The sequence below is a fragment of the Tachypleus tridentatus genome, chromosome 11 (genome assembly GCF_004210375.1).
Source record: "Tachypleus tridentatus isolate NWPU-2018 chromosome 11, ASM421037v1, whole genome shotgun sequence".
In the NCBI taxonomy this organism is placed as follows: domain Eukaryota; kingdom Metazoa; phylum Arthropoda; class Merostomata; order Xiphosura; family Limulidae; genus Tachypleus; species Tachypleus tridentatus.
Window position 1 is genome coordinate 41,594,985 of NC_134835.1, and position 23,853 is coordinate 41,618,837.

Here is a 23,853-nt window from a genome sequence, read left to right on the forward strand (position 1 = left end):
TTTGTCATTGAATCCTTGAACACAGACTATTTAATAAAAATAAGATAATAGTGTTACAGGCGAAATGGACAATCCGCTGATTGAACACTGTTGACTAGATAACGTTTCGACCCACTTCAGTGTTTCTTCATCAGTTTCCATAACTACAATAATGGGATACCATTACAATAATCCATACTAAATGTCAACTCCGACACAGAAAAGCTGACCAAGTTACGTGCATATGGATGTAGGCGTCATCTGATCACTAGTGTAAGTAGAGTGTTCATCTCAACAGTTTTTACCTGTATGCCACCCATTAATCACGTACTTCAAACTATCGAATAATAATTTTCATATCCGTGCAATTGTAATATTCTTTGCAATTTCAAGTTATTAGAAATATACTGTTTGACAATTGCACGCAGACAGAGGTTGAATACGCCTACAAAAACATCCCGGATGTTCTGGAAGATCTGCCTGTTTTTACCTTTAAGAAGAAACTTTTGTTTTTAACTTATTCCTTTTGCACTTTATTTTTCAAAACCATATCAACAAATAAATAAATTATTCAATTGCACGGCGGTCTCAGTCGGTCACTGTATCACACTCTAGAATGCTTGCTGCCACATTTAGTAAGGGCTGCCTATCGGAAGGTCCAAGGTTCTATATGTGCTTAAATATTTATTGAAAAAACTTTGATAACTTAATATAATTTTTGTCTTCGAAAGGTTATATATTCGATATTGTTATAGTAAGCAAATATGAGAAACTTAATATTATTATAATTATTTGAATATTCATATGCTTGACTATATGCAGTTAAGATGTTATCAGTTAAAGAAACAAAAAGCCGCAGATTTGGCTTACATACAAGGGACGCTTGTACTATTAACTGTTTCCATGAAACAGCTTTAGATCATGAAAAGTTGTTAATTCCTTAGGTTTATTTGTAGTTAACCACAAAACTACACAATGGGCTATCTGTATTGTGCCCACCACGGGTAATGAAACTCGATTTGTAGCATTATAAACTTACAAGTTTACCCCTGAACTAATTCTTTACTACTCCAATATGTAAAATATTGGTAGTTATTCGATTTGAACAAAGGCTTACAAAGTTATATTGTAATACTATAAATAAACAACATTATTACATTTTTTCTTTAATTGAACACTTAAAGCGTCACTTTTAAAACTTCTTCGCATACGTTCTATTAAAACCCAAACTTGTTATAAAGTCATATATTAGTAGTATTAAAATGTCTTTTATACACCAGTATGCATTACAGATATTAAATAAGATTGTATTTTACATACATAGGAAGAAAAAATATTTCTTGAGGCTTTATGATATATTTAATAATGTTCATAAAAGTTCCAATTAATTGAAAGTTAGCCACACGATCAAACCTATCTACAAAGAAAGTTGAGTTGTTCTTTAAACATTCCATGTACTTTATATCTACTAGAGTTTCTCACTGTATTTAAAACCCGAGGAACTTCAAATCTAGCGTTCTGGGAAACATGTCAATAAAGGTTATAAGCGCCTCCAGAAAACATCCTAACGTTTGTTAAAGCTTAAGAGACGAAGTCAACGCAAAATTGTTTACCGACATGAATAGCTCAAAGATAGTACATGCCTACTGTTCAAATATTGATCAACGTATCTGAGAAAGACATCGAAGTTTCTTTGGGACCACCAACACTTTGTACATACACCAGTTTGGTGGACAAATATTAAGTAAATTTACGAAAAGTGATTAATGCGAATCAGAAATACAAAACCAAAATTTAAACCTATATATATAAGCTGAGGTGCCCGTCCTTTGTCCGGTTTATGAGTTAAACAAATGTCGGAGTTGGATGCTGTGATAAATAACACAAAACTCGTAATTTTCACAAAGTGTATTTATAAGATAACATATTATTACAGAGTTTTATTATTACATCGCTTTAAGAACCCAATACTTAAACAACTTAAAACATGATATATGCTGTGATATACAGGATGGTTTTGTAGGAAGAGATCGTGGTTAAAGTAGTGGCTGTATGGGTTTTTTCTATTACACGCTTTCAACATCCAGACCTTAATTTCTTTTCACAGTGTTTCACATAACTAATTAAACTGAAGGTCATTGGCCACAGAGATTTTACTGGCCGAAGGTGAAACGTCACGGGTCAAAGTAGAAATTAATTATAACTCAAGAAACCGATTTCGATATCAGTCTTATGTTGGCTGTTAGAGTACAAACCTCAGCTGAGTTTATGTATTACTGCAATAATGGAGGGAATATTTTTATTGCCTTTCTGCATGAGAGTACTTGAGCAATCTCTGAGATATATCAGACATTTGTATGTCCACCCTCCACACATTGTGTATGTTGTTTTTTATACATATTTTAATAAATTTATCGGCCCTTCACGGCCAGGTGGGTTAAGGCGTTCGAATCGTAATCTGAGGGTCGCGTGTTCGAATCTCGGTCGCAACAAACATGTTCGCCATTTCAGCAGTAGGCGCGTTATAATGGTCAATCCAACTATTCGTTGGCGGTGGGTGGTGATGACTAGCTGCCTTCCCCTAGTCTTACACTGCTAAATTAGGGACGGCTAGCGCAGATATCCCTATGAGCGAAATTAAAAAAAACAAATAAATTTATTTTTGTATAAGGACGTGGTGCCATCTATGAATATAGTTAAAGTTAATTTACGTCAAAGGTTATAAATGTTCAATTACAACAGTAATAGGAGGAGATGGTTATGAATCCTCCTGAGCATGCCCGTTATTTAAACTATCATCCCACATAGTTTCCTAATGTACGTTTGCTCTTTGACGCACAAGGTTTTTTATCAAGAATCACTAAAATTTGTACCACGAATTTTAATACTGGAAGAATTGATTAGTTATTTCAATAAAAGCTAATTGAATCTTATTTTCATTTTAATGCGTACAACATGCCAGACAACATTGACAACTACAGAATTAAACCGCGATAACAAGAGCATTAATGGGTGAACATGTCTCTATAAATAGATGTGAACAAGAGAATACGGTCTTAAAAGATGAAAGAACAAAACAAGAAATATAATCACGCAGGGAAATTATCACAAATAGTTTGTCGTATTCAATTAATATATAATTTTAAATATTATCTATTCTTTATTTCTTTGCAAGGTACCAAAGAGTTGATAAATAATCACAATAAAACTCTAATAAAGGTACTAAAACGTTTTGCATAAAAACAAGGCAGTTTAAGAGAAGTATAACATAAATATTCATTGTTTTGTTTGAGTGAAAAATAATAACTAGATTTTCTATAATACCAATATTTCTGTCGATATTACAGGTTTGTTTTGTTTGTTTTTTGTTTGTGTCAAATCATGACTGAGGACTTCACCGACTGATGTCATAGAAATACGAGTATTTCACTTTTAATGTTGCTTGTTTTGATATTTTTATAATAATCTGTCTTTGCTGTTAAAATGTTGCATATTATCATCGAGAGCACTTTCTCGATGTCAAGATATTTTTTGGAAGTAATAATTTTGTACTGGTTCCTTCTCTACAACTATATCGCAGCTCCACATGGCCCCTGATCTACTACAAGGTAATGGAACTGGAAAGCGAAAACTAGGAAGTAATTCTTTCTTCTTTTTAAGGCACATCAGATAATGCCTATCACTTGCTTTAAATTAGTTTTAGGGTTACTCTCATTGAGTGTGGAAGTAGTCAAAGGGAACATCCCACTCTACCTACAAACTCATGTTTTAGTTACCACTACTTTTGTCCAAGGAGACGAATGACGTAGTGATTCTCAAAATAGGTGTGTATTTATTTGTAAATAGGCAGTGGTATACAGTTTTTAAATACAAATTACAATTTATTGCATTGTATTTTCCTTTGTTTATTTGGTCTACTAGATGGAGTATCCGTCCGTTGGACTGGTGAAATAAAACTCGTTCGTAACAAAGGATAAGAAATTGTGTTTCTATTTTTCTTTCTTAACATAATAAACATTAAAAGTGCAATAAAAATACATAAAGGTATCAATACCGAAAAGAAAAACATTGTTTTCAAGACTACAATAGTGGTTATGTAGTTCATTCTACATTAAGGGGTCATTAATTGGTAGTTTTCGGAAATTAGATATGACCTTCCTCATGTCATCTCGTACCAAATGTGGCGCTAACCGATCAAGAAATCAGTTGGCTATCTCTGAAGAACAAGGATTTTTCACTCGACAACTATAATATCAAAAACTTAGATTAGCGGATCGTTAAAAATAAAAACTGAAATCAAAGTATACAAAAATCGACGTTGAAAACCACTAGAATCTATATTGCAATCTTAGCGTATAGATTGTTTCCTATTATTTATCACTCACTCCTGGATAAGAGACCGTTAGTTACTATAATTAGTATCCTACCCTCTTCATCAACGTAAACGAAACAGCGTTCGGTAGGTAAGGTACACAAGACACAGAACTTTCTTAATTGAGGATCTGTAATTTGATCACGTACTCCTTGTGCACGTAACAGAACATTCTATTTAAACTAAAGTGTGTATGAGACTGTGCTAATCTCAAGCTCTTATCTTTTGATTTTGTTTTATTTTCTGTGCTGTACTAATGGGATAAGGAATATAATACACAACAACTCAGTACTAATGGGATACGGAATATACCAACGATTGACCGTCACATTATAACGCCCCCACGGCTAAAAGGGCGAGCATGTTTGGTGTGACGGGGATTACGAGTTGAGTGCCTTAACCATTGATCATGCCGGACCTAGTAGTAATGGATGACGTACTATGTAAATAAAGTCGTTGCTGCATACATGATGAATAAGTACTTCTCATCCGTTAATACATATGTTAGATACAAGCATTTAGTCAGGCCACCGATCACTTGTACCGACGTTAGTTCTAAACTTCTACGGTAATCATTAATAAGGTATTCATGTGCAACGTTATCGAGTGGCAAACGAAACTAATGAAAATGTGAATGAATACATGTTCGTCACGTGCAGAACTATTTACAACAATGAATAAAGCGAAAATGTACACATTCACATGAATGTAACTGACATAACCTACATGGACGTTGCCTTGAGAGAGGTCAGAATAAGTTCGGTATAGCCTGATATTCATGTATTAATAATAATAATAATATTATTATTATCCTGAAACCATTACTAGGGAGAGGGTCACTTGAACCTGAACCTCCCAGGTCTTCAAGATTTAAGCCCCGACAATGGAGGCGCGAAGTACAGTGCACAATAACATGTGTTTAATGTTTATGGGGAGTTAGACTTTATATTTGCACAAAGCCTTTTAGTAACATTATTTTTCTGTGTGAAATGTATGTATGGGTCAGTTCTGCAAAATGTTTGGGTCAGTTCTCCGAAATGTATGAGCCAGTTTTCCAGAAGACATGAAAGTCAAATATTTAAAACAAACAAAGTAATGACTAAGTAATTTTAAAGCTATTATTTTTTTACATAATAACATACTTATGAGATAACTCTCATAGGCTGTTCTAAATATTGCACAGAAACAGGCGGTTAATGGTGACATATCCAGATTAAAACAATGTCTGTATCTCGATTTTCCATTCTAAGATAGTACATTAAAATTTATCCCACTGTCTGAAGGGCAAAAACAGACGTCAGAGTTATTTCTCGTGTGTGTTTAACACGTTTAACCTGTTTTTATGTTAAACTTAGAATTTGCTTCATGAAAATAGTGTGACTGTTTTGTTTGCTGTTCGATACAAACGCAATTTAGTTGGCAAAATGCTACAAAGGCACGAGTGCCAAGAGCTTCAGTGTTCACTGACATAGGAATGAATGCAAAGACTAAAACACTTTCAAGAGACTCGGTTTGTCAAGTCCAAATCAGTTCGTTGCCGTAATGCAAATAAATCTTTTTACTCTTTCTGCTTTTGGTTTTTGTTTGTAGAAGTCTTCAAATAAATATTCGTAAATGTGTCATGTTATAAGAACGAAAACTAAGACAGGAAACCTGAATGGAAGAGTTTAAAGACAACAACATAGATTGTCGATTTAATGAACTGGAAATATATAGACTCAAGAGTGACATCATTGTAACGAAACATCACGTTAAATATAGCTGCCCCTATAAAAAAAAAGTTTCAAATATTATACTACCATATCTGCCAAATCCAATATTTTTTACGCTAAATAAATATAAAGTATAAATGTTAAAGTATATCTACATATTCCAAGCTCGTTACATACAGTCATTATTTTTTACGGATTTAGTTATATCTCTAAATAAAACAATCTGCTGAAATCCAGGCTTTGGTTATCTTATTACTTTACTTGAAAAAGTTTTCCTTTTCAAAATTAGAATTATTGAACACTCAAACATTAATGCAAGAATTATTATTGATAGATAAATTACGCATATAGACAGTCATAGTGGAATAGTTTTTTGAATAAATTGCAACAGACGAAATTCGGTTTTAAAAAAGTTACATCGCAACTGGTATATAAAACTAAGAACAGTCAAGACTTGGTTGTACAGCCAAAACGTTAAACTTTAAAGTTTCTTCCAGTAAATTTCATGAGAATGTAGACATCATTCATTAGTACATTTTAACAATCGACCAAACTGAGCATCAACCCAGTTTTTAACAGAAAGTAAAGAAAAAATATTTTAAACAAGACGAGCTTTGTAAAATTCATCAAGCGACTTCTTGTTACTATTTAACTGAAACCCAAACATCCAAAACTAAAACTTTGTTTGTTGATTCTTATACAATGTAATGAAGCGCAGTATGTGTTTTCATGTAAGATCGATAACAACTAGATACCATTATTTTTAGGGTCACACCTAGTTTCTCGTACTTATAGTTTTTAAAATAATGATAAAAAATGTTTCTGAATTTAATTGTATAATAACAATCAAGGTATGACAGCAAAGGAAGCGTTGTTCTCATTATAAGAAACGATATTCTATTTTTGAAGCAATGTTAGTATTTTATTTTTAACAAGAAATACAGTAAATTGGAAATTACTAAACAGGTTTAAAATATGTAGGATCAACGTAATGTTTTCATTTAAAACTAATAAATAGATATGCAGAAAAACAATAATTGATTAAAGTAGGCCAAAACCAAAACTTTATATAAATAAACAACACCAATTTGATGCATTAAACCTACGGATTGAACAGCAATATTTCTATTTAGAATAACTGAACAGTATCTTGTAGCCTAATACAGTGGTTTCCTACAAGTGTCGGTTGCTGGCGTTCTTAGTAACCCTAGTAAAGTTTTGACTATTAGCTCCAGTTGTATCAAAATTATCAATATATATTTAATATAAAAACCATGAATAGAAGTTGTAACCTATAGTTTTACTTCTTCCAATGTATTTGATGAGCATTTAAGCAATTTTCATTAGTTTAGTTGACATAACGTGCGGAAGTTTTCATAAATCAGTAAGAAAATAGAAATGTTTGTTTATGAAAACAATTTATATTCGTGCTTGTTTCTTTAATTTTATTTTAATACAGCCCACGTTTCCACATTCTTATCAATGAACAATATGCAGAATAAAATAAAATACAAACAACATATCATAAAAAAACAGATGAAAGATCTTTTAATCAGATGGAATATAAGTCTGTAATGTCATTACTTCGTCTGTGACGTTAGGATGGTGAACTATTAACCATAAATGCCAATTCATAAACACGTAATGAGCGTTGCTCTAGTTCTTTTTGACATATTGAATTGCTAAGTTTTACATTCTGAAGATGTTAGAAGCTTAGTTAGAAGCTGACTCTTCATGTTGCACGTAAACTAGTGTATTCATATTTCTACCATACCACCTGCTATTTACTTCAATCAAAGCTACTTATTACTGTTTATCTACCTGTAAGCCCAACAGTTCATTCAGATGATTTTGAAATACCCAAGGGATAAGATAGAGTGTTCCTCAGATACACTATCAGGTTCGATGGTGGTTCAGTGACATAAGTTTTAGTTAAGACAGTAAATTTATCGAGAAGACTGGAGAATAATCCTTCAGTTAGTAGTATTTCTGAAAAGAAAGCCAGAGATTCATTTGAAGAAAACTGAAGTGTATGGTGTCATTTACTTAGGAAACCCTTCAGAGAGAACGTCTCACAAGATTTCCATGATAACACATCGAATATAGATGGCCAATAAAACAAGAATTAAACTACTGAAGTTAAGCTTGTAGAGATGACGAAATAAGAAAGATTAGAAATAGAGACATTTTAAACAAATGGTAGGAACGACATTTAGATTTCCTGAAATAGTTGGAGATAAGAAATCAAATCTTATACAGGCGTTAAAAGACGAGCAAGCAAACTATATTACTTAGTTTATAAAGTAATTAGAAAAAAATAAAAGATATGCAAGGTCTTTATAAAATGATTGAAAGGTGAACAAATATTTTGTGGTATTATAACATTAAGGAACAACTATCTCTTTTTAAGCTAAATATATAAGTTCACTGACGTTTCTATGCACGAAGTAAAACTGTGATATTATTCTTGATTTAATTAGACTAGCTTTATCAAATCTGTATGAAATTACAATTGGTAAAATTAACATCGTCAAAGTCAACCTTTACTGCACTCATGCATTGGAAAAAAAAAATGGTTTCGAGTTGACAGTTTCAATATGTTTTCATAATCTCTTCTGTGATGTAACTATGTAATATGTATCTACATATTAAACCTGAAAGATATAATTTTTTCTAGACGACACGTATCAAATTTATTAAGATTCAATTTTTACTAAGTGACAGAAACACCAAATTTTATAAACTTACTTTTCACTAAACAACAGAAACACATCAAATTCCACAAACTTAGTTTTAACTATACAATAGAAACACATCAAACTTTATAAACTTAGTTTCACTAAACGACAGTAACACAGCAAAACCGACAAGAATAGTTTGTTGTAAACGACAAATACGAAGTTTAACATGATCAGAAGTGAACCACAAATTGTAAAGTATCAGTTGTCCTTTAGCAACAAGAGCCCGGCATGGTCAGGTGGATATGGCGCTCAACTCGTAATGTGAGGATTGCGAATACCTGTCACACCACACATGCTCTCTCTTTCATTTGAGTGTACGTCATAATATGAGGGTCAATTCCATTATTCATTGGTAAAAGTTATCCAAGAGTTGGCGGTGGGTGGTGATGACTAGCTGCCTTCCCTCTAAACTTACACTGCTAAATTAGAGACGGCTAGCACAGATAGCCCTCGCGTATCTTCGCGCGAAATTCAGAAACAAACTGTGACAAAACTGTTATTAATACTTCATATTATCTTTATTTTCAATATAATATGATGTGGAGGTAATAAGTTTATTCCTTTATAGGGTTTATAAAATGAGTCACTCTTTGTAAGATTAATTTATTTCACTCACAAATAATTGAATGTTAATCACACTATATAAACAAACCATTGTCCAACCCTTTCGCTCCACTTTGAACAATATGCCTTCATCATTGACCATGCTCGTTTTAATAGCTGAGAATAAGCACTATTGATAATGACATTCCACTAAGGACGACGAAGTCACTTCACATCTCGACACTCTTTACACAGATCCTTAACAGATTAAATAAATCAAAAACACAAACGTATATTATAGACGTGTTGAAAGACTTGACAGTTATGCAATCGAATGGCATTGCTGTAATTTCAGTTTCTTTCGCCCATATTTTTCATTGATATAGAGTTGTGACTTTAAGCTTTTGAACTTCTGGCTTATGAGCTTTCGCAACATAAAACATTTGTTTATTGTCCTGTTAATAGTAGTAACTGTAATATCTTTTCTATTTAGTACCATAACACAGGTGAAGACTAATCTTAGGGTTTGAATGTTGTTCTACTTGTTGCCTTAATGTTCTGCAGTACGACATTTATTGGTTCTATGAAGAATATTAAACTCCCCTTTTACAACATATTGTGACCTGTGGTCCTAAAGTTTATAAAATATATCTGTTTTAATGTATTTCTGGGTGAAGAAAAAAAAAAGGCAAAGCCTCCTAACGCCAGCATGGCGATCAGTTAGAATTTCTTATTCACTTAAATACACAAATGTCACACATACAGATAGTTAATTGCTACGAACAACATATGTCAGAAACTTTAGAAATTTGAAGACATATAACGGCATAAAAATTTGCCAAAACGTAAATAACTCAATGTTTAACAAATATCCATTGCTGGATGAAAAACCTTTCTCAAATAATTTCGTTTTCAAGTTCATATTACTTAACATTAATTCAACATTAAAAGAACCGACTGAATTCAATAATATTAAACAAACTTATGAGATACAGTTTATCACTAAAACAATTTTAGAATGGATACAGATCTAATAATTACAAGTGATTTAGATATCTATAGTATTTTTAATTAACTTGTAAAATTATACATTCTTATCGTAAAATGCTTACACAAAGCGATAATATTTACCATTTTCTTTTAATGACAATAATAATACAATTAATACTTTTCAACACAGCTCATTACGTGACGTTTCTTAAATACGTATTACGTCACTTTCCACTTAACCAATAGTATAGTAACAAATATTTTCTACAAACAGAAAAACAAAAATTTTATACTCAAAGATAAAGACTTTGTTTTAAGAACTAATAGCGCACTGAAATATATCTCTTAACTTTAGTTTTCGGTATAAATTGCGTTTAAATATATGACATGAATTCGATTAAATCTATGTGATAAACTATGTTTCTAAGTTATCATTCGCGTGAAGAAGACAGTCACGAAAACTGTTATTAGATCACCATGCCTCCATTTTGTACCGTAAAGTCACAACTATCGTTCAGTACATAAAGTAATATGAGTGAATTAAAACTTCTAATAAAAAACAGATATTTTTCTTGTTTTAAGTTACTATAATTCTGAGTGAACGGAGTTATAAACAAAATAAAAAATCGTAAGTAGGTAGCGAAAAAGACAAAAATTTAAATATGTTTGAAAATATCATTGAATGTCTGTGAGTTTGTTGTGGGACGTAATGCGCTGCTATACTTTTTGCACACTAAGTGTCTATATCTGAACGAACAGCTTGCAGATCGTGGGTTAGATGCCCATCGCCGAACATGTTTATCTTTTCAGACAAAGAGACGTTATAATGTGTCAGTTAATCCAATTTTCTTTCGTTGTTAATGAGTATCTCAAGAGTTAGTTGTGAGTGATGTTGACTAGATGTCTTTCAAGTAGACTGTAACTAAGGCTAGCGCTCAAATAGCTTTGCGCGAAATACTACAAACAAACAAATTATTAAAGAAATATTATAGCTAAAAGTGACCCATACTATGTTTTAAATCCTAGTTTTAAGTATTTCTCTCTAGAACTAATTGTGTATATAAATATATGATGTAAATAAAACACAGCTCTTTAACCATCAAAAGTAACCAGGAATTGCAAGTCACTGATATTGTATCGTATCCACGAACAAATCTTATAACTCAAATACCACACAGTTCCTTTCTTACAATGAGTGTTCAAGGAATATTTACACAATTGTGTTTCCAAATACCAGTGTTATAATATAACCTAAAACTCTAACTTTACAAACATATATATATATATTTAAATTTATATTTCTTTAATTTTAACTGGAATGTTACCAGTATCTCTGGGACGTGTTTATTGAACCAAGTAGAGTTTTTTGACTAGAAAGCTACATTTAAACATAAAATTAAAGCAAGTCCCGTGGTTTCTTGGAAGAAGACAAATTGAACTTAATTATACTCATCCTGTTCTATAAATGTCCAAAATGATATAATTTTGTGCTATGATTAATGGAATCTGTAGACTTACAAAGCACTCGTGTAATATTATGTAATTATAAGGTAGACAGAGGAAGCAATGGCAAAGCGAACACATCAGTAACTTACTCAAATTTCAGTACTTTACTTTTATTTTCTTGTTTAAATACTAGGTTTAATATCCACCTAATGCTATAGCGAAATCGGTTTGATTGCATTGTAATCCTAATAATATGCTATACATATCTGTACTTGGCAGAATTAACAATACAGTTAAACATGACAAAAAAAAATATCGTGCAAACCGTTACTTGCGCCATCTTTATTTAAGTTTTAATTTGTGAATATGTTTACTATCAACCTGACACTTCATAAAAGAAGTGATTAGTTAATTAAGAAAAAATCAAATATAGCCTGTACTTAAGCATTCCAGTACAAACGTGGAAATGTACGATATATTAAAATCAGAAGATATATATTAGAAAATTCATTGTAAGTACTCTATTCAGTTATAGTCTATACTTACGTACACATATACACTGTTATTACTGGTATCATTATGCAGCATTTTTTATATAGATCTGATTAGACTCACCTTTTTTTCTTCTTTTTGTGAAATGCACGTTTAATTCTGATTAAGAGAAACGCGGCTTTGTCTAAGGTAAGGGTTTCCCTGGATTTCGAAGGAGACGGGGAGGGAGGGATAGACCCTGCTTTTGAACCTGCCGACCACATAGAGCTCTAATATAATTTCATTAGCCGAAAATATTGTAGTCTTCTTAAGTGATCATCCCATTATTTGATAAAAATAAAACTGTACTGTCCCACTAGACGTAGTAACGTCCAGGAAAACCAAACTTTTCAGGGGCATCTTGACTTTCACAAAGTAACTTAAAGCTATAGAAATGACAGACAATTCTTTGCATCACATGTACAACTGGTGAATAGAGCAAAGCGCCTTTGCTGTTGGCAAATTGAAGCGAAAGATCTGATTTCCGTTGCTTCTTCCTCCAACATTCTAAGAATTCAATAACCTTCAGCGAGTGATCGACGTTAGCTTTTTGGGTCCAGGCTGATGGCAGAAAACGACTCCTTCTTAGAAATCATGAAAGCGGGTGACCATTTCTCTACCGGCAAATTTATATCCACATTTTATACCAATAACGATACAGTTACTGAACCTCTGAGCGCTCTCAATCCTTTCTCCTAACATCCGAGACAGGCGGCTCACGCTTTCACTTACATTAACCGCTCTGGTTGAAACTCGCTAGATCTTTTTCTGCTCAAGGCACCCGCTGTGTCAGGACGACACGCTTGCGTAGTAGGGTTAAAGTACGGGTAGCATTCAAGAAAAGGCTTGAGTTGTCCCATCATATCCACGATACCTGACAAGTAAGTATTTATAAGGTGGCGCTATGACTGATTACCGAAACTTGTATCAATCTAGAAAATTGGAAACGATCTAATAAGTAAAAATAATATATATATTTGAACGTTTTAACAATCTACTGCGTTACAAATGTATTAAAGCACAAAAATTGTTTTTTCAAAAATTATTATATTTGATATTTTCACGCAAAGCTATAACAGAGCCATCTGCGCAAAATCATTCCTGATTTTGAGCTAATAGGCTAGAAGTCACTAACGCTGATGTAATCACAGTCCTTCTAGAATGTTTACAATCTGGAGAGAAGACAAACCGATAAGTACATCCCACTACCAGCCAACTACAGGCTTTTATACGTTCAGTACTAGCACACACTTTAGATGAAGTAAATAACGTTATATTTTCTCGCAGTAAATATGATGGACTAGCAAAAAGTACATAATGTACATATCTTTGAAAAACCCTTTTCGCTTTCATATAGCTTTCCATGAACTATTGATAAATATTCATCGTACAGAATAGGCAATGTAAAATAAAATTGTTCGTTTAGCATGCCGCCCCCCGCTAGTACAGCGGTAAGTCTACGGACTTACAACGGTAAAATTAGGCGTTCGATTCCCCTCGCTGGATTCAGCAGGTAGCTCTTTGTGGCTTTGCTAAAAGAAAAACACAACACACCCTTTTAGCATGTCCCTTGTACTTCAAACGAGTGAGCACTTTTGCATGCAAAAAAAAACTATAGTTTCCAGGCTCTTGCAACCAAGTCAACAGGCAACTCTTTTATTTTCGCTAAACTGTGAAATTTGATCTTCATTTTTATAACGCGCCCACAGTCTTAAACTGCGGAATGCATTTTTGCGACAAGGGGTCACGAACCATGAATTATGGGATCTATATTCCGTTTCGTTCAATAAAAACGTGCGACCTTGTTTTGTTTCATTTGAAGACCAGTTAAGTAATATATGACACAAACATATAAGCAGTTCAGTGTTATTAAGTATGCCAATGAGATAGTGTTATATATTCCGATTTACAATGCTAAAACAGCGGTTCGATTCCCCACAGTAGAAAGCTCGACGAGGCTTTTCTATAATAAAATACACACGCACTTTATCAACTTAGAAATAAACCATTTATGAACAAAATTATTTTTTTTATCTTTCTATTTACCCAGAAAGCAATATTTTTCCCCTTAAACACAAAACATTACAATAATATATACATTTGTTATCAGTCTAAAACTTTGGGAAGAGCACGAGCTTTGGGGTTTGTTTTTTTTTAATTAACTGACAATGTCTAATTATACTCGATAGCTATACAATGTTCTTGTACGGGTACTTTTACACAATGGTGTCGGCCTGCTAAACTAGTAGACACAGGTTTTTCGTTTGTAAATAACAGAGTTATTTATATTAATAATGAATTCAATTCATATTAGTAATGAACACACTTTACGGCAGTAACGAATAAAACTTATGTGGTGGAGAACATACCTTACACTAGCTATAAACTTGTTTCACATTAGTGACATAATTTATAGCAATGCTAAACACAGTTTACATTAGACATAAACAATTCCTACTATTGATGAACGCAATTTTCGTTTGTAATGAGTGTAGTTCGTGATACTGATAAAAGCGCCTCATTTACGTTAATAACACAGTTTATATACTGGTAATGAACAGGGTTTACGTTATGAATTATTAATAACGTCTGATGAAAATAAACTAGCTATATATCAGAGTTGAAAAGCAGCTTACATAGTAACTAAAGTAATCTTATAAAGCAAATCGCAAAGAACTGCCTAGTGTCATAACTCAATACACAACTAAAATAAAACACATAATGATAAAATCACATCAATTCATCCTATGGGTATTAACAACGTTTCCGCCGCTAACTTTAATAATGCCTCGCGAGAAATAGGCAACTTAAGAAATTAACTAATGATAGTTTTATGTTCATAAGCTAAGTTAATAGTGCAAAATGTTCTTTATAGAGTTAAATTTGTAATATGAATAACAACATTCAAAAGTATTTTAACCGTTGTAATCAATAGTATTAGGAAACAGTTTCTGTTAGTAATAAATGCAGTTAATGTTGGAGATGAACACAGTTTATATTGGAACAAAAGTAGCAAAGTGGAACATTCGTCAAATTAAAATAATTTTTTGACGAATATTAAACCAACGTTTCGATAAACAGCCATTCATCAGATAAACTCCATCAGTTAAGGGATATGTAAATTTACGAACACTTTTATTTCTTCTTTGCATCACAGGGAGACAACGGCTAACAGTTATAACATACTAAAAAAATGAACATATATATATATATATTGTAATATTCGATTAATAAGTCTCTCCTACGCAAACCCAGTGAAGGACAACCGCTGGTTTCATATTGGTTAATAAACATAATTTATCCAATCGATACTTTAAACCGTCAGTACTTTGTGAAAATCCATTATTAGAAAACAGAAAAAACAAGCAATGTTCCACAAGAATGTCATTTACTAACGACTAAGGTTTCACCATGAAAGTTGTACAATTGTCCCTCAATTCTGTAAACCTAATTTAATTTGATGAGTGTTTCACCTTCTGTATTTTCTTGTATATGTCATACTTTAGTCACCAATGTAGTTCTTTTATTACAAAAACAATGTTGGTATTAGTTAAATAACTGCACAAAACGGTTAAGGAACAGTGTGCACATATATTCTATAACAAAGTAAAACCATTGTCAGTGATTCATCTGATGATCAGAAACTACGAAAGAAGAACTGTTTCCCAACCAATGATACAATTGTTCAAACACTTGTGGGCTGCCGACAGCATCTATAACTAAACCAGCAAAAGACAATTATATACAGAATATGGTTCACCACCCTTGCACAGTATCCGCTGTGGACGTTTTATTTACTCTCGGAGTAGGTATCGTACAACTGAGGGTCTTTTCACTTCATAAAGCCAATCTGTGTGCATTTCAAGACCATTTTCAGTAGATTAATGATACGTAAATGGTTTTTTTTTCTCTATTTACATGAATCACACTTCATCCTACAATCATGAAATAGGCGTTTGCATATCTACAGAAAACCTGGACCCATATCTAACATCTTTCTGGCACAAGAACGTGACAAATATGACAGTGATATGAACAAGAATAAGCAGAGATGTCTTAAACCTATCTTCTTCAAATGGTATAGTTAAAATTATATGTCAAAGGACCATATTCTATGGCTCTTTTTTACTATCGTATGTCTAATGAAAGATAACATCCCCTCCCATTGTACTAAACTAGTCAAAACGTTTATTGAAAAAGAACGGATTGATCAAATTGACTGTCCTATACACGCACCAGACTTAATCTCATCAAACATATACAGGATGCTTTGGGAAGAGAAACTGCATCCAGCACGTAATTCTAGCCACTAAACACTCCCTCAGATGAACGACCAAGGATACCTCACAACATTATCAACATTGATGACGAGCTGCTCTTCTCGTTCGAGATGATCGAGCTTCATATTGAAGTGAAACGTCACGAACCGTGAAGATGTAACGTGACCACAAACAACTGTTCATTTGCGAACGCAGGCTGAATAACCAATCATTTTATAGCTGTGATCACATAAGGCATCATTATATTATGATAGTTTATTTTTGAATTCGCACAATGCTACACGACGGCTATCTGCGCTAGTCGTCCATAATTAAGCAATATAACTCTAAAGAGAAGGCAGCTACTCATCACCACCCACCGCCACCTCTTGAACTACTTTTTTACCAACGAATAGTAAAATTGATCGTCACATTATAACGCCCCCACGGCTGAAAGGACAAGCATGTTTGGTGTGACTGGGATTCGAACCCGCGACCCTCAGATTACGAGTCGAGAACCCTAACCATCTTTCCATACCCAGGCCATTATAGTAGTAATGAACACAAATATCTTAGTAAATAATATGGTTTATATTAAACGTGAACTTAATGATGAACACAGTTTATTCAAATGTTAATGTAGCAAACACTGGTTATAACAGTAACAAAGACAGTAAATACTATAACTCATGGTCGTGATTAGAGCAGTTTACGTTAGTGATTAATAGAATTGATACTAGTGACAAGCACATCTGCAACTTATCAAGACGCACGACAAAAAAGTTCATATAACGTCGAGGTGGAATGGGATGTATCAAAACTACATTTCCACATTACTTGATAGATTGTTTAGGCAGAGTATTCATGATGAAGCTTTGTAGAATGGACAGCAACTGCCTGTTGTGAAGACACAAGTGAAGAGGGCAACGTTTTGAAAGTCTTCCGCCTTTCATCTTCAGATCATGTGTGTGTAAGGTATTGTCGGTCTTTTATAGTGTCCTGTTGGATTGTGTAGAGTGTGTTATGATTGGTTTGATTATCACTGTTTCTGATTGGAGGAGAGATTTCTGAAGATTCAACCAATGGTAGCCACAGGCTACTCACCTTTAGTCCAGAATCTCTCTTTAGTTAAGTTTTGATAGTGTTAATATAAAATGATACTTTGATTCTTCTTGTCTTCCAGAATTTGTCGATGATTCTAGTTTTTTCCCAGTTTATTTTGTGTCCAGTTGACGTGGCGTACTCTACAATGGCTGAATGTTGTGCTTCCATGAGTCTTGTATTATCTTTATGTTCTTTTATTCTTATTGAGAGTTTTCTTCCTGTTTCTCCAATGTATGTATCGTTGCAGGAATATGAATTTCATTCATAGATTCTCTTTGGTAGGTCGCTGTTTGTTTTTTTACCAAAGTGGACATTAAGTTATTGTAGAATTTCCACCGGACTTCTATGTTAAATTTATTGGTAATGCGTTTGAGTTATTCACTGAAATATTGCAGGTATGGTAAGTAAATGGTGGTGACTTTATTATCTTTTCTTTCTGTAGCGGTCTTCCTTAAGGAGTTTTTGATGAAGGAGGAGGTGTAACCATTCTGTTTAAAACTCTCTACGATCTTTTGGCGTTCTGTTTCGATGGATGTCTGATCGCAAATGTTTTCTGCTCTCTTGTTTAGGCATTAGATTATACCACATTTTATCGAGGTTGGATGATAGGACTGGAAGTGTAGGCATCTGTCCGTGTGGGTGGGTTTTCTGAAAACAGTTGTAGTTATTTGTCTTGCTTGTTTGCTGATGAGTATGTCAAAAAACAGTAGACTGTTTTGTTCCTGTATTTCCATAATGAAGTGGATTCTTTTGTCTACGGAACTGAAATGTTCTAAGAAGGCTGGTAAGTTTTATGACCGAGGGAACAAATACCAAAGGTGTCCTTGACATCACGTCTGTAGAAATTTGGTTTTTATAGATATGGATGAAAGGGCTCTTTCTTCAACGTCTTCCATGTAAATGTCTGGTAGGAGTGGAGAGTTTAGTGAGTCCATGGCTGGACCACCTGTTTGTTCGTAGAATCTCTCGTTGTATTGGAAATAGGTTGATTGTAGGCAAATAGTAGTTAGTTCTATTATGGCGTCTATTTTCATATCTGTTCTGTGTGGTAGAGAGTTGTCATTCAGCAGTCGTTGTCTGGTAATGTGAAGGGTTTCTGAGGTTGAAACATTGGTAAATAGAGCTGTGACGTCAAACCTGACCATAATATCCTGGGATTTTATGTCTAGCTATCTAAGTTGTCTTATAAAATCTGTCGAGTTTTGAATGTGATGTTCAATGTTTCCTCGTAGTGGAGATAAGATAGGTACTAGGAAGGTAGCCAGTTTATGGCAAGGTGAGTTTTGAGCACTGACAATAGGCTTTAAAAGTATATTACGCTTGAGTACCTTAAGTAGTCCGTAGAACTGACGAGAGAAATTTTCGTTGGATCTTAAGTCTTTGGATAATTTTTCGTCGATTAAGCCTTGTTTCTTTAGTTTATTCAGTGTTCTATTGATGAGTCTCTCTGTCTTTTCTGTAGGATTATTGGTGATCTTTTTATATTGGTGTTTGTCTAGTAACTGTTTGATCTCCGTGTCATAATTGTTGACGTCTTGGATGACTATACTGTTTCCTTTGTCTGCTGGTATAATCTTGATGTTGTTGTCTCGTTTTAGACGGTTCAGTGCGCTGCATTCATGTTTAGTGATGTTCGGTTTTGGTTTCTTAGCCTTCCTGAGGATGGCGTAACTGTGATGTCGGAATTGTTCAGCCACAGGTTTCGGGAAGTTTTGTGCAACAGATTTTAAGGTTGCAGCTATGTTAACAGTTGGAACTGTGCCAGGTTGGATGACGAAGTTTAGACCTAGATTAAGGATCTTATTTTCTGTAGCACTTAGTACTCTCGAACTGTAATTGTGAATTATGTTTATAGACGTAGGATTATCTGTCTTTATAAGTCTGTTGAATTTTCGAACTTGTTTCTTCTTGATGTTTTCTAAGTTGGCATTGCGTAGGCGGTGTTATCCTACCATTACTTTTATGAAGATATCTTTTTTATGTAAAATATTTAAATATTCGAATCATAAAGATATGCCTATATTAGAAATTTAGAAATTTTAAAACAATGATTTTTTTAAAATTTAAATAAATTGAAAAACAAAAAAATATGAATCAACTTGAGGCACTAGGACTTTCCAGAAAGATAAATGTAACGAGTTGTACCCAGTCTTTGTCACCAAAGTACGGAGTCTTGTAACAGGTGAGAATCCACAAACAAAAAGATCTGTGGTAAAAGCCGTTCATGTGAAACAGTACGTAACATTAACCTAGAAGACTGTTCTTCTGTTAAAGTGATAAAGTGTACTCAAATTGGTTCCATGACATACTTGTTCAACTGTCACATATCCCAAGCAGACGAACGCAGCGCCAATAAATATATGTGGAAGCAGACTTTTGAAATGAGCACAAGGAAACCATAGTCCATCTTTTAAACTAGCTGGATTATGGAGATGAAAATCTTCAACGGAGAGATATGTGCTTTAGACATAACAACCTTACGACTAAATCTTTTACAAATGTTACTACGCTAGAGCTATTGTCAAGATGCACAATTCTCAGACAGAGCAAAACTGGACAAGGCGACATGAACTGTAACGACATAGTGAGGCCCTAAAGTAATTTTAATGTAACGTGCTTAACTGTTTATATTAATCATTACAAATCATTTCTGTAACTAGCGTAGTTTATGCTATCGATGACATAAGTTATAAATTAATGTTAAATACACTTGGGGTTAGCAAACGTATATATAATACTTATAATAAGTACAGTTAGGATTAGTAAGGAATGTGATATAATTTAATATTTAAGACTTTCCGTTAGGCATTAAAGTAGTTTATGCTACGGTTTATGCTACTGCGCAGTAACATTGAAAGGTAGATGGAAGTTATAATATTATCGGAATTTATTTCGAATTCACTCTCAAATATGTCATGGGTTACATTGGTATTCTGGCAACAATCGAGCAGTTTAAGACCAATGGGACTGCATAAATGACTGTTTTTATATAGAAGAGACTTTGGCCATTAAAAACTTTAAAAGAGAACTGAATAAACTGTTAAATAGTTTAAGAGTTCCTATTAAAAGTACAATGTAAACAAAATATTTTACAACCACTGATTATGTATGCTTCATACTGATAGTCAGGGCTGTTTCTATCGTGTCCGCCATAATGTCAGTGAAAGTAAAGGTGATCGTGTCTAAATAAATAAAATTTAAAATGGCGCGATGATATAAATAGGATATTTATTTACCACTGAATTTAAACAAGACAACGTGTGGAATAGTGGCATGAGATAACAACTTCACGTGATGTGTAATAACGTCTTCAGGTGTGTAATGACGTCTTCAGGTGTTTAATTTCATCGATAGCTGTTGTCGGAAAGCAAGTGAAAAAGATAAAAGTTTTATTATGGTGGTACATAAACACAGCTTGTATAAAATAATATATGATAATTGATGTTTGTTTCCCTTCAATATTACATTGGTTATTGTGCGAATTAAAAAAAAAGCACTTCTCATTGTTTTAAAGTAGTTCACAGTAGAGATGCATATTCAAATATCTGACATATTCCTAATTATATTTTTTGGATAAATTTTAAACCTTCATAGCTAAGATGAGATCTCAAACCCTCACAGTTTTTTTCTAGTTTATGTACATGATCCTATGTCTAATTTTGCACCATTAACTAGAAGAAAATTACCTGTTTTTTTTACACACAACAGAAGTCCCAACATTGCATATAGATCACGAATCTCCAAGGTAAAGCAAGTTGCTTGCACTGTGGACTGTCTTGAACGGTCTATGATTTTACATATCTCTGCAAGGTTATACACGCAGTCACGTTGTGGTATTATTGCGAAAATTAAAACTCGCTGTTCGAAACAATTGAATTGGTGTCACACCAGTGAATCGTTCGTATGGAACAACTATACACAGAGGATCACACAGTCCAAGTCTTCAGAAATTATGCAGGTTAAGAGACCAAAGAAATCAACTGACATACTTTCAGGTAATAGTACTGATGTTTTAGCTGCACAGAAGATCGACGTACCTGGCTCATAAAGACTTTACATAGAATTGCAAAAAATGTGTGTTAAGACCCTTGTTTGAAATTACAGGAACAACACTGAGCAAAGGTTCTTCTTCTGTTAGCATTCATGTGCCACAAGTTGCAAAGACTTCATGACTTACTATAATATTGTTAAAAGCTTCACTAGGACTAAAAGAAGTTAAATATATGTGAACAAAAATCTTTGTGTGTCCAGATCGATCAGACATTAACAATATAGGGAGAAACATTAACTCCATCAAAATCCTAATCGGTACAAGAATCAAATCTGTTTTTAAGTATGGGTATACATTCCCATACGATACATGTAAGCACGAGTTGTTTCAATACATTACGCTAACACCAATGATGAAATAAAACCATGGCCCGGCATGGCCTAGCGCGTAAGGCGTGCGACTCGTAATCCGAGGGTCGCGGGTTCGCGCCCGCGTCGCGCTAAACATGCTCGCCCTCCCAGCCGTGGGGGTGTATAATGTGACGGTCAATTCCACTATTCGTTGGTAAAAGAGTAGCCCAAGAGTTGGCGGTGAGTGGTGATGACTAGCTGCCTTCCCTCTAGTCTTACACTGCTAAATTAGGGACGGCTAGCACAGATAGCCCTCGAGTAGCTTTGTGCGAAATTCCCAAAACAAACAAACAAGAAATAAAACCTTTCAATTAAAGTAACACGCTGACTAGTGTTTAGGTAAAGGTTTATTAACCACAAGTAACCTATACTTATGTAAGTATTTGAAGGTAACTAGGAAAGGAAAAGGCAAAACACCTAAACTCAATGCTACTGGTGTTAAAAAATCTTCGTTTATGTAACCTTCAGGACAGAAGAAATACTTATACTAATCTCAAGCATAAGATAAACTGCCATGTACTAAATGATACAAAGTGTCCATATCTACAGTATCAAGAAGACTCAACAAGAATGAAATACTTACTTTGATCTTCAAATATAGTCAAGAGACTGAAATTTGTTGAAAATTGTAAAAACTGGACTGTTGATGATTATAGATAGATGAGTCCAAGTTTGAAATAATTGGTTCAAAGCGTAGGTTGTACATCCGCCATAAGAAAGGTAAAAGATAGCTCAATGCACAGTACTTACCACCAAACACGGAGAAGGCAGTGTGATGGTTTGGAGGCGTTTTTCTGCTGAGTTGACAGGAGATATTTACAAAATAGATGGAACAACGGACCAGTACAAGTACCATTAGGTATGATCCATCATGGCATAACCAGTAGATTTTGTATTATTGGTAAAGAAGTTTACTATCAAGAAGATAATGACCCCAAACACTCATGCCACCTATGTATTAAGTAGATAAGAAAATAGCTGCTGTTGTCATTCAAATGATATATTGGCCCCCACAGAGCCCCAATCTCAACCCAACTAAACAGATCCGATATTTGATAGAGCAAAAATTTGACAAATCAAACGTTACTTCCAACGAAACTTTGTGGAAGTGTATTGGAGACATTTCAAGTAAACTTTCACACGACATTTTGATAGTATATGATGCAACAATGCCATAATGATTGTCTGCAGTTACTAAAATAAAAGGGGACACACAAAATATTGACTGTTTTCTGAATTCAATCACTTCCACTGAGTTTGTATTGTGCTAAATAAGAAGGTTTTAATAAAATGTTGGTGTTTCACCTGTTATTTACCTTCCAGTGTTATTTGAAAGTAGCTTGGAATCTAATTTTAGACTTTGCCCTAACACTTTTGCATAGTACTGTATACTACCCAACACCTAGACTTGTTGCTCTGTTTCGCTATTGTAAAAGCGGACAATGACATTACAGGTCGATGACAACGCCAATGCATAACATAGTCCATATATATATATATAATACAGTCATACACTAAAGTGTGATTTGACGTTAAAGTGAACCCAGAATGTTAAAATGCTCCCAATTTTCAACAATTCTTGATTAAACCTGAAAAAGACTATTTTTGCATTTCACTCGAATGGAGGTCTATCAGATAAATGGAAATCAGCCAACTATAATAGAGTGTTGTTTATAGGCTACACCTGTCTCAAAATGTCGTTAGCAAGATGTGAAGGATCCGCTTCCGAACATAAAATACTGTTGTTTATTACTGGGACCAGGTAGTCTATGATA

At 33.7% G+C, this 23,853-nt stretch overlaps 1 protein-coding gene across 5 annotated transcripts in view; it reads right to left on the reverse strand.

Annotated features, from left to right (window-relative positions):
* LOC143232016 (ankyrin repeat and fibronectin type-III domain-containing protein 1-like) overlaps positions 1 to 23,853 on the reverse strand; it is a 196,293-nt gene that overhangs the window by 127,010 nt on the left and 45,430 nt on the right. Inside the window, exon 1 of one of the 5 annotated variants that reach the window (XM_076466999.1) lies at positions 12,399 to 13,032. The exons of the other annotated variants lie outside the window; for them this stretch is intronic. Coding sequence (XP_076323114.1) covers positions 12,399 to 12,538 — 140 coding nt within the window. The 5' untranslated portion in view covers positions 12,539 to 13,032. Of the gene's footprint in view, positions 1 to 12,398; positions 13,033 to 23,853 lie in introns of those variants that run through there. 5 annotated transcript variants of the gene reach the window in all.